Source organism: Macrobrachium rosenbergii, chromosome 54, assembly GCF_040412425.1.
Source record: "Macrobrachium rosenbergii isolate ZJJX-2024 chromosome 54, ASM4041242v1, whole genome shotgun sequence".
Lineage (NCBI taxonomy): Eukaryota > Metazoa > Arthropoda > Malacostraca > Decapoda > Palaemonidae > Macrobrachium > Macrobrachium rosenbergii.
In genome coordinates, this window is record NC_089794.1 from 17847603 (window position 1) to 17860904 (window position 13302).

The 13302-nt window shown below is 38.5% G+C and overlaps 2 protein-coding genes across 2 annotated transcripts in view; both read right to left on the reverse strand.

Annotated features, from left to right (window-relative positions):
- LOC136834800 (uncharacterized) overlaps nucleotides 1-3518 on the reverse strand; it is a 33956-nt gene extending 30438 nt beyond the window's left edge. The window contains exon 1 of the mRNA XM_067097517.1: nucleotides 1720-3518. Within this exon, the coding sequence (XP_066953618.1) occupies nucleotides 1720-3518 (1799 nt within the window). The remainder of the gene's footprint in view (nucleotides 1-1719) is intronic.
- The window catches only part of LOC136834801 (ras-related protein Rab-28-like), a 48510-nt gene continuing 37124 nt past the window's right edge, over nucleotides 1917-13302 (reverse strand). The window contains exon 6 of the mRNA XM_067097520.1: nucleotides 1917-4202. Within this exon, the coding sequence (XP_066953621.1) occupies nucleotides 4158-4202 (45 nt within the window). The 3' untranslated portion in view covers nucleotides 1917-4157. The remainder of the gene's footprint in view (nucleotides 4203-13302) is intronic.

A 13302-nucleotide genomic window follows, 5' to 3' on the forward strand; every position in this document is an offset into this window, starting at 1 on the left:
ATTGAACAAAAAATTACTTAATTACACTGGTAAATTATCTCGGTGTGAAATTAGATTAATGGGTTATGCTAGGAAATTACCTCGTATCATATTGGATAAACCTACTGGATGATTAATTACAAAATTATGTCACTAAATTACCTCACTTATGAATAAATTACTGAATTACACTACGAAATTAACCTGCTGTATTCTCTCCAAAAGGAAAACACACGAATTTGGTCATTTATGGTAATAAACTTGTGAATCACATTACCAAATTACATCAATTCATTCACGTAATTTATGGTATAAATATCTGAATTACGTTACAAAATTACATCAGTGCACTCACATGATTTATTTATAATATAAATTTCTGAATGACATCACCAAATTACATCAGCCCACTCACGTAATTTATGGTAATATATGTCTGAATTACACCATCAAATTACATCAGTCGAGTCATAAGATTTATGGTAATGAATTTCTAAATTGCATTTCTAAATGACATCAGTGCACTCAAGTAATTAATGGCATAAATTTCTGAATTACATTACCAAATTACATCAGCGTACTCACGTATTTTATGGCATAAATTTATTAATTACATTTACAAATTAAATCAGTGCACTCACATAGTTTATGATATAAATTTGTGAATTACATTACCAAATTACATCAGTGCCCTCACATAATATATGGTATAAATTTGTGAATTACACTGCCAATTTACCTCAGTGCACTCACGTAATTTAAGGTATAAATTTGCGAATTACATTACCAAATTACATCAGTGCACTCACATAATATATGGTATAAATTGTGAATTACATTACCAATTACATCAGTGCACCCACATAATTGATGGTATAAATTTGTGAATTACATTACCAAATTATATCAGTGCACTCACCGAACTTGGAAAATCCCGTGTCATAAATTACTGATTCCTACGAATAAATTACATCAAGATTTCCATTCAAGTTAACTAATAATAATAATAATAATAATAATAATAATAATAATAATAATAATAATAATAAGCGATTCCACCCCCAGGTATAAATTGGTGCTGATTAGTCAAGACCACAATGACTCTTCCCCTAAATAAAGCCAGGTGAGGTTAATAATAGGTACTCAACAGGATGGCAACGTCTTCAATGAGACCACCCGATGCTATGCTAAAGAGTTTATTTACTTATTTGTTTGTTTTTTGTTTAAGTGCCGCTTTTTTTGTTATCCATCTTCTGTTTATATAACTTCCTTTTTTTATATTTTATATTTATTACTATTTATAAGTTTTTTTTTTACATTATTTTGATTAGGTTACTTTGATTCTATCTTGCTTTTACCTAAACTAAGTTTTCGTCAGATTTAATCAGTTTCAGAGATGGGTAAATGTAATTATAAGATTGTATGATATCTAATATACATGCATACTTACATATATACGTACATATACATATATACTACAAATCTTTGTATATATATACATACATATATATACATATATGTGTATATATATATATATATATATATATATATATATATATATATATATATATATATATATATATAAGAAAGATAGATAGATAGATAGCTACACGGATAGATAGATGACATTTTACTCTCTGATGTCATTTTGGCGGACCAGTTAACTATTCAACCAATCAGTCAATCAGTCAACCGAGCTTCTGTTCATATAATTTCATCTGACTGAAACCAAATTCTTACCTGTAACTCCTTGGCCTTAGACGCTGAGTGGCTCTCACGCCATCTTTCTGTTTCTCTCCCTCCTCTTCCCCTTCTTCGCGTTCCTCGTGGTCTTCTTCTTCTCCCTCTTCTTCCTCTGCCTTCTTGCTGCCTGCGACTTCCCCTTCCCTCGTCCTCCCGTCCTTTCCAAGAAGGACGTCGCCACTTGGACGCTTCTCTTTCTTGTTCTGTGATGAATCAGCGACAGTTCCTTCGGAATGCTCCTCCGTTAGAGGTGGATGACTAGACCTACCCTGGTGACTCACGGACACCTCATCTCTTTTCTTGCCCTTATCGGTCTCCTGTACGCCTCCGGCGGCGGCACTCACTAGCGTCCCTTCAGGTACTCTAACGTGAGGGTGTTTGATCACAACATTGACTAGATGATTTAGGACGCGACAGGCGTCGCTGAGATCGGTTGGCTTGCCTAATTTTCTCTGGTTAGACTCATGCTCTTCTTTTCCCGCCCTTTTTACTTCTAGGTCCCAGTTTTTCGCGCCTTTTCTTAGCTCTCCTTCCTCTTCCTCTTGATCCTTTTCCACTTTGCAGTGCTTCCCTGTTGCCAGCAGACGATAGTTCATCCCCTTTTCCTCTTTTTCTTCCTCGTGAATTCCCTTTTCGTTAGCAACATCTTGATCAGCTTGCAGCGTCTCGCCTTCCTCATCCTCCGTCTCGACGATGTCTGATATAGGCCACGTCACTCGTCGGCTCTCGCCCCCCGGCACCGCCCCTCCTCCTTCGCAACAGTCGTCGTATCCATTATCCTCATCATCATCCTCATCCTCGTCTTCCGAGAAAGGAAAGACGAGCGCCACGCGTGACGTCGAAGGCAGCGGGTCCTCGTGTTTCTTCAGCAGCGATGATAAACAGGCCGTCAAGGGTGTTGTTGCCGCAGCGGCTCTATCCCTCTTGCCCTTGGCGTCTTCTCCTCCTCCTCCTCTGTTGTTGCTGTCGTTCCCTCTCTTGCCCACATGACCCTCCCCTGCTTCTCTATTCCCGCCTTCGTCGTTTGTTTTCCTCCACTGGTTCTTGGGAGAGGTCGGGTCGAATTTGGACCCGTTGTAGATGGCGCTGGTGCTGCTAGTACTACTGCATGTGCTCCCTGTCTTCCACTTGTTTTGGCTGCAGTCTTTCTTCCATTTGATCTCCTCCGTGCTGTTCCTCTTATCGGGGCTTTCTCCCTTATCCTTCGACGCCCCCTTCTCTCCCTTCTCCCTCCTCCCCCATTCGCAATCCTTCTGACCTTCATCCCACTTTCCCTCGCATTCCCCTCCTCCCCCTCCTCCTCCGCCGCCGTCCACCACCGCCCTCCAGCCCCCCTTCCCCTGCCCTTGACTCAGAGCCGACAGCACGGGCAGAGGACCCGCCAAGGGCACTCCAGGAGGCAAGAACTTCTTAAAATGACTGTACAGGGAAGGCTTGGGGCCCGGGGACACCACCAGGCCGACTCGCTGGGGGTCAGGGGAGGAGGAGGAGGAGGAGGACCCGGAACCGCCGGCGGTGCCTATGTAGAGAGGATGCCGCCCGCTGGGTTGGTGGTGGTGGTGGTGAAGATAGTGATGATGGTGATGATGATGAAGCTGGTGGTGATGCTGGTGGGGTGGTAAGGCCGAGGGGACGTGGGCGCAGTATGGCCGGTGGTGGTGATGATGATGATGGGGGTGCTGGTGGGAGGGGAAGGGCTGGGTGGTGGGGCAGAAGAGGCTCGCAGGGGCGTGCGAGTGGTCCGGCGTGGCGGCGGCGGCACAGGACGGCCTGACGAAGGCGCGTATGGGGCCCATGGCGGATGACGGGTGCTCGCTCGGAAATCACATTCGCGCGCGCGCCAACGAACTCGGATCCTCACATGAGACTATTGCTTACTTATTCACGTACACTTCCTAACTCACTCTCTTCTCTTTTCTTTTCTTTTTATTTTCTACATTCGCTGCTTCCTACAGCTTCCCTTCTATTTCTGCTATGAATATATTCAGATTTCCTTCTTCGATTTCTTCTATATTTATGGATTTATTCACTTATCGCATTCCTATTTATTCGTCCACTTGAACCAGTTCAAGGTCCACAGCCCGAACTTTGGATAACTCTTATCCATTCACTCTGGATACCTCTTATCTAGATGCTCACGCTTTTTACCTCACATGATTCCTCAACCTTTCCTCACTTCTTCACTCCACAAACCTGCAGTGTCCAGCTACTTCTCATCTACTTCTCACACTTCTACTTCATTTTCTCACTTCCTCAAACATTACAATATTGGAACGAGACCTCAAAAGATTCCCCACTCTAAGATTTTCCTAAAAGGTGACGGTGTTCTTAAGCTCTTTCTCTTATTTCTTTTTTTTTTTTATTATTTTCTCTCTCCTGAGGGTGGCGTCAACGGAGAAGCTCCTTCCTGCCGGGGAGGACACGGAAGGAGCGACTCACCAGCGCCGCATGGTGCAACGCTGCCTCCTGACCCTTGGCTCCTGCAGGAGACACGGACGAAGAAGAAGAAGAAGAAGAGGTTGGTTAGTGACCTAGACCAACATTTACCTAATTATTTATAATTCACAATACAATGAAGAAAATAATCATTATTTAAAATATCTGGTATCAAGATATAAAGGGAATGATAAGAACAATGGATATTTACAGATAAAAAGAAAGGACTGACTATTATCACAGATTATTTTGATAAGGCGATAAACATGAAGTAGGCCACTCCTCCCCTAAGGGATTTATTGTTATGAAGCAAGATTCCACCGACCAGAATAGAACGAGGAGAGAATAGGATAAACAATATATGAGTAATGAAATGCGTCAGTAACTAAGCTAGTTATAAATGTCACTTCAAATTATTACATCATTGCAAATTACTGACATGAACACTTAAATCGATATTACTACACTCAGTGACCATATGCAATGCAACTCCAGTTTCTAGGATTAGATTACACAGTATATTCAGAGAGTGGTTTTAAACGAAATCGTGTTTTGAATAGAGAACTCGAATGGATGATATATATATATATATATATATATATATATATATATATATATATATATAAATATATATATATATATATATATATATATATATATATATATATATATATATATATATATATATATATATATATATATATATATATATATATATATATATATATATATATATGTGTGTGTGTGTGTGTGCGTGTGTGTGAGTATGTGTGCATTCAGGAACGTGTATTTATGTAAGTACTGCTTACTTGTTTATGCACGTGTTATTTTCATACACGCATGTGCAACACGTAGGCATGTACAAATCTAAATATATGCGTTTGTGTGTGTTTGTGTGTATGTGTATGCACGTGCGCGCCCTCCCGCGGCTGTGTTTATTAGTGCGTGCCAAAGCCAGACTCATGTATGAATGTTTATATGTAACGTCTGTATATACGTATGCCCATCAAGTAACATCACTCTCTGAGAGTCACTTCTCATGCCCACAGGACAGACGCCCACGGCAGCTGGTGCCCCCGACAGGTGGAGCAACCCACGATGGCATCCGAACCGCTGCTGCATGCATACCCACCCCTCCCCCTCCCTCCCTCCCTTCCTGACCCCCTCCCAGAGAAGTACCCGCACTTCTGTTGGGCATTCTCGCTGGGTATCTTCCATCGCCGGTAACGCACGCAAGATTGTTTTCACAGAACCGACTCCACAGAGGAACGAGATTTGCACTCAGGGAAACAACACAACACGGGCTGACCCCAAAGCCAGGCGCACTCACTAGCTGTCGGGCGTGGGCGTAGGGCGTAGAAGCTCTAGGGCGGTGAGGAGGTTCTCCATGCCGGTGTCAAACACACCCCAAGTCTCCGCGGATGCCTTGCACTGCACCAGAGGCTACTAAAAGGCGGGATTGGGGTGCCGTGCCCCTACGGCCAGTTATTTTCTCGCCGCACCAGCGAGGCGCCCATTGGCGCGCGGGTCGGGATGGGCGTGGCCGTGGGCATGGCCAGGTGCCTCCACACCCTATTAGACGCCGTGGCACCGCCATTTGCCCGGTGCCCCACACCTGGCCGCTTCCGACATCGGCGCCGCGGAAAGGATATTTAGGTTCCGTTTGCTGACTCGGAAGAAATCGCGCGCCAAATCTCGGATTTTTTCGAGGAGGAAAAAGCGCGGGAAACCTTTCCCTGGGGAGTCGCAACTCCGTAGGGGACAATTAAAACCTCTTAAAACCCTTGATTGATTCTGGAGGCCTCTGGACACTTTCCCCTCGAAGCGCCTCGTCCCCTCGCCCCCTCCTCGGGCGCCATCTTATGGGCCATCTGGCTCGGGTTTGGGAACGAACGGACGCACGCACGCATGCGCGGCCGTAAACGCGTCCTTCCTTCCTGAACTCGAGAGGCATCTTAGTCATCTCTCGAGCGAGGCAGATTTTTTTTGTGTTTTTGTTTTCGTTCGGAGGCCGACGGAAGGGTCAGTTCGATGGCATTTTCTAGCCGTTTGTCTGGAGAGCAAATAGGAGCTAGTCATATGTATGTTTTGATAAATGTGATAGATTTATAATGATTTAATTATTGGTAAAAGTTGAATACCTTTATGTTTGGTAAATGTGATAAATTATGGCTGACTGATAAGTATACATACATACATACCCATATATATATATATATATATATATATATATATATATATATATATGAATATGTATGTATGTATACTGTACATGTGTATACATATATATATATATATATATATATATATATATATATATATATATATATATATATGGATTATAGGCCTTTCTTTCTAAAACTTCTCTCAGCCTACTCAAGATCATCTCCAATTTTTCCCATCGTGTCACTTCAGGATTACTGATTTTTTTCACCAACTTTTATACCCTTCTGAATTCTTTCCACATGACCAAACCATCTGGAGACACTCTAATTCATTCTTTCATTAAGGTAAACTTCTTACCTGAACATTCACCTCAACTTCTTTATCACTTTTTTGGGGGTGTGGGGGTGGGAGAGAGAGAGAGAGAGAGAGAGAGAGAGAGAGAGAGAGAGAGAGAGAGAGACAATCCGCTCTCACCAAAGTATATGCCACTATATATATTATAAATACAAATGGGAAGCCTCAAGGCCTAAGATCAAATATTTCTCTCTCTCTCTCTCTCTCTCTCTCTCTCTCTCTCTCTCTCTCTCTCTCCACACCCGGCTGCGATCCATGAAAATCAACCTGCCACCAGGGGCATAATCCACGTATTAGGTCAATATTCAAAACTAATCGTATGCAAAATTTTGACCCACAAAAATGACATAGCTTCTACGATGAATAAAATTATTATAAAACCGAAAAAATAATTTCCTATCTCCTATAGTCTTCTCCCTTTTCAAATTTATAATTTCCAGTATGTGACAAACTGTTATCAAAAAACGCTTATTATTAATCCCATAATAAGGGCAGTTCAGGCTCTCCAATAGTGTATTGAAATAGTTTAATATACCTAAATGACAGAAATATTATGGGTATTATTCTTAATCTAAGATGAACTGGTATTTGTCAAGTTATTATTATTATTATTATTATTATTATTATTATTATTATTATTATTATTAGAGGAGAATGTCTTTATGTCTGCATATTCATTAAAATTCTCACAAAGTACTTACCCAAAACACAAAGTAAGTTATAGATTATTATTATTATTATTATTATTATTATTATTATTATTATTATTATTATTATTATTATTATTACTACTTTATACATATTCGATTAAAATTCGACATTGAAAAACTCTACGGAAACCACACTGCAGTTTTCACCTTCCTCATCTAACTATCCCTTGCTAGTGTGAACATGTTTTACTGTTAATTTCTGACGTAATTGTCCTATCCGTAGGTTTGCATGTCCGCTTGTTAGCAAGAAACCACAAGAAAACTTATACGTTGATTTGCACCAAAACTTAACAAAAGGTGGAGCTTGTGAGCATCAAGATATAAGTGGATTTTGGGAGAGATAGGAATGCAACTTATTTTTACGTGGGGAGGTTTATAGTGAGCTTTTGGGGGTGAATTACTCAGCTATTTTGAGATTTAGAAACAGAACCATTGTGACAGATTTTGGATCAGGACAGATAACGGCTTCTTGTCGATAAAAATTGTTTGAAATATGGGCTAATAGGGGGTTTAACGCTGGCGGAGGTATGTGCTCTCTAAGTGCTTTATTATTATTATTATTATTATTATTATTATTATTATTATTATTATTATTATTATTATTATTATCGTGACTTCTGGAGGTGTTTAAAGAACAAACAAATACAGAGATACTATATATATATATATATATATATATATATATATATATATATATATATATATATATATATATATATATATATATATATATATATATACATATACATACAGACACACACATAGATAGATAGATAGATGATAGATAAGATAGATAGATAGACTGATAGATATGTGTGTCTACATTTATATATAGAATATAAATGCATATGCATACACACACACACACACACACACACACACACACACATATATATATATATATATATATATATATATATATATATATATATATATATATATATATATATATATATATATATATATATATATATATATGTATGTATGTATGTATGTATACACAGATGTACAATAATCAATTTATACATATATAATTTTTAAAAAAATCAACCTGCAGAAAATGCAATATAAAAATAAAGAAACAACAATCGAATTCTGTAAGAATACCTTTTCGCAATGGTACTTGACGCTCGAAAAAGGAGAATTATCTCTACCATCGGCAATCGTCATTTCCCAATTTTCATATTTCAGTTTAAAAAGATAAAAAAACAATATCTAAAGTAAATAATTTTTGTTAAAAAAAAGTCTGGAATTAGAAAACCTGATACTGGAATTCTCTCTCTGCTTCCGTTCTCCCCTGAGACTTATAACCTTCCTTCCTTCAGGAGGCAGGAAGACCTGTCGCTTCCTCTGGTGTCAATGAGCTTAATTAAGACCCTTCTTCCTTACCCTTTCCTTTTTCTTGCTTTCCTCGGGTCTGGGCAAGAGAAGGACTGTCTCAATGGTTTTTGTTTATTAGAGAGAGAAAAAATTTGCCCGTCTCGGTTGCTTTTTAAGGCTGAAAGAAAAATATGGGTGAAGAGAGAATGTGTTATTGTCAACAGTTCACTATAATTCAACTGAAAAAAGATTAAAATTTCTTTCCCATTCTCTCTCTCTCTCTCTCTCTCATATATATATATATATATATATATATATATATATATATATATATATATATATATGTATATATATATGTATATATGTATATATATATATATATATATATATATATATATATATATATATATATATATATATATATATATATATATAAAGATAGAGAGAGAGAGAGAGAGAGAGAGAGAGAGAGAGAGAGAGAGAGAGAGAGAATCTGTGTAAAACCTGATTCTTCTGTACATATTTTGTGTTAATTTCATATAACGTGCATCTCTCGATTTTAATATTTTTCCAATCAAATTTTACTAAACCACTGACGAAACTCAACTCTTCCTGTTTACACAGGTTTTCCTTTCAACCTTAGAAAAAAAAGGAACCGAGTCGGGCAATCTTTTACCTGAATCACACCTTCCCACACCCACCCACAACAGCATGTCACTTGTGCACATGCATTCATTTTGTCTAGTTAATCTCTGGTTCTTCTTAGTGTTGAAGTCATTTTTTCATTCAAAATAAAAACAAGAAAAAAAATGTCATAACACGTGTCGTCAACTTATCACATACATATCACTAACAGGTTTGAAACAAGTCAGCGAATGTATATGGAGTACGAATCCCTGGAAAATTTTGGATCAAGATATGAAGCACTCGCCAGGATCACCAATAATTTGTAAACTTGTATTCAACATGTCTGTGATGTGTGTGCAACAAGTTGCTGACATGCCTGTGACGTGTAAACAACAAGATGCCAACATGTCTGTGACTTGTGTGAAACAAGTTGCCAACATGTTTGTAATGTGTGCACAACAAGATGTCAACATGTCTGTATGTGTAAGCAACAAGATGCCAACATGTCTGTAATCAGTGTGCAACAAGTTGTGAACATGTCTGTGATATGTGTGCAACAAGTTGCCATTGTGAGTTGATGACATGTTTGACTGCACTGTGAAATTATTAGTATTAGTACTAGTTAAACACAATAGATTAAAATATATGAATGGATTTATGGATTTTACGGTGAGATTTTATTATCATTTACCTCAGGACATTGCATGATTCTGTAATAAGATGAGAGAGAGAGAGAGAGAGAGAGAGAGAGAGAGAGAGAGAGAGAGAGAGAGAGAGAGAGAGAGATTAGCTAAGCATTTGAAATAAAACTGAAAGAAGGCCTAAACTCATGGCAACGTTTTTACAGGTATTAGGCTGGTCATTGCCCCACTGCACAGAGAATCAGGTGGCCCTTGTAACACATCCCAAGCCACCAACTCCCACATTAAAAGTCAGCCATTTCCGGCACGTCCGAGTCAGGCCTGTTCGTTTCCCATTACGCCTGTGCTGTGGAATTCTTCATTACCTCGTTTTCTTTGATTTTTCAATTCATAACCTTCTTTCTTTAAAGAGGCGTATCTTTGGCTTACTTCTCTCTTATGTTTTCTTGATCCTTTTTCTTGTTATTTTGTAGGCCTGTAGTCGATGAGGTTAATCGTGTATCCTTCAATCTAGATATAAAGCATAACAGCAATATGCGAGTTGGTCTAATTTCCATTAATTTCAGTTTGCTGGATTCTGTTGGGCCTAAATAACTTCTTGAAAGATGCGTATGTTTAGTTTACTTCTCTCTAAAGTTTTCTCCTTCCCTTCTATTCTAATTCGTAGGCCTGTATTCGGTAAGTTTAATTACCCTACAATAAACACAAGAAATAACACATAAGAACAAAAAACGATTTAGTCAAATAAACAATAACGTCTGATTGATGGATTCTCTCACCCCGCAGGCTGGGTAGCGCCATCAGTGCACCTCATGTGGTGCACTGTAGGCCTTGCTCAAGGTTCTTTGCAGCGTGCCTTCGTCCCCTAGCTGCAGCCCCTTTCGTTCCTTTTACTGTACCTCCTTTCATATTCTCTCTTCCATCTTACTCTCCACTCTCTCCTAACAATTGTTTCATAGTGCAACTGCTTTGAGGTTTTCCTCCCGTTACACCTTTCAGACCTGTTACTGTCAATTTCTGTTTCAGCGGTGAATGGCCTCATAGGTCCCAGTGCTTGGCCTTTGGCCTAAATTCTATATTAAATCAATCAACCAATCGATCGGTGGATTCTGTTAGGCCTATCGGCATTGTCCTGTACTGCTGCGCGTAGCACACTCCTTGTTTTACGCTACTGGCAAGATGTCTGACAAGCAATTTCATTGATGTTTTATAAGCTTTCATTGTCATGATATCTTTTCTCGTGGCTAAGCGCCATTTCGCTAGAAACCGGTCCTACCTGACGCCGAATTCGTTCAACCAAGATGGCCGCCTCGAAATGGGTTGAGGCAGGAATGACTTTGACGGCAATACAAAAAGATAAAGTATTTACAAAACCTCGATGAAATATCTACAGAATCGCAATAAAATATCTACAGAACCGCGATGAAATATCTACAAAATTGCGATCAAATATCTACAAAATTGCGATAAAATCTCCACAAAACCGCGATAAAATATCTGCAAAATCGGGATAATATATCTACAAAATCCCAGTAACGTATCTACAGAACTGCAATAAAATACCTACAAAATCTACAAAACCGCGATTAAATATCTACAAAACAGCGACGAAGTGTCTACAAAACCACGACAAAATATCTACAAAACCACGACAAAATATCTACAAAACCGCGATAAAGTATCTACAAAACCACGACAAAATATCTACAAAACAGCGATAAAGTATCTACAAAACCACGACAAAATATCTACAAAACAGCGATAAAGTATCTACAAAACCACGACAAAATATCTACAAAACAGCGATAAAGTATCTACAAAACCACGACAAAATATCTACAAAACAGCGATAAAGTATCTACAAAATCACGACAAAATATCTACAAAACCGCGGCAAAATGTCTAAAAAATCCAGATACAATATCCACAAAACCAAAATAAAATATCTACAAAACTATCTACAAAACCGCAATAAATAGAATATCTCCAAAACCACAATAAAATATCTACAAAACCATAATCAATAAAATATCCACAAAACCACGATAAATAAAATATCTGCAAAACCGCAAAAAAAATGTCTACAAAATCTACTAAACCGGCATAAAATATCTACAAAGCCGCAATAAAATATCTACAAAACCACGATAAATAAATATCTACAAAACTGCAATAAAATATCTACAAAACCGCAAAAAAATCTACAAAACCACGATGAATAAACATCTACAAAACTGCAATAAAGCATCTACATAATCTACAAAACGGCGACAAAACACCTACAAAACCTCGATAAAACCAGACACATGAACCCATAAAACACAAAGGAGACACTCGACGAACAATCGAAATCCAAAATGCGCATGCGCAACCGCGCAGAACAATAACAAAAGGGTACAATGAAATTCGCACACAGACCTCAGGATCCGGAAGACAGGTAAAGTAATCGGCCTTACGCAGCCGGGGGTCGAAATTGCCGTAAATATTTGGCTAACTCGTTACTCTGAGACGATTTATGGCTGCCCAAGTTACACAGCTTCGCAAACCCGTTTTCTTAGGCAGAGTCGCGGGAAGATGGAGGATATAGAACTGGGTATTTGCAGAAGATTCCTTTTCTGTTTTCTTAGAAGAGTTATCAATAGGCATGGAAATAAAAGGTCCTCGCCGTGTTCCAAGAATTTAATAATAGGTTCCAAGAAGGTATATAATAGAACTGGGTATTTGCAGAAGAATCTTTTTGTTCTATTAGAAGAGTTATCGATAGGCATGGAAATATAAGGCCCACGCTGTGTTGTAAGAAGATGTAGATTCTAAGAAGATATAGAATAGAACTGGCTATTCGCAAAAGATTTTTTTATGTTCTCGTAGAAGACTCATTAATAGGTATGGAAATGTAAGGTCCTCACTGTGTTTCAAGAATATATAGGTTCCAATAAGATATAGAACAGAACTGGCTATTCGCAAAAGATTCTTTTTATGTTCTCGTTGAAGACTCATCAATAGGTATAGAAATATAGGGGCCACGTTGTGTTTTAAAAAGATACAGATTCCATGAAGATATAAAATAGAACTGGTTACTCGCAAAAGATTCTTTTTTTGTTCTCTTAGAAGAGTTATCAATAGGTATGGAAATGTAAGGTCCTCGCTGTGTTCCAAGAATACATAGGTTCCAAGAAGATATAGACTAGAACTGGTTATTTGCAAAAGACTCTTTCTACGCTCTCTTAGAAGGGCTATCAATAGGCACGGAAACATAAGAGCCACGTTGTGTTTTAAGAAGGTATAGGGTCCAAGAAGATATAGAACAGAACTGGTTATTCGCAAAA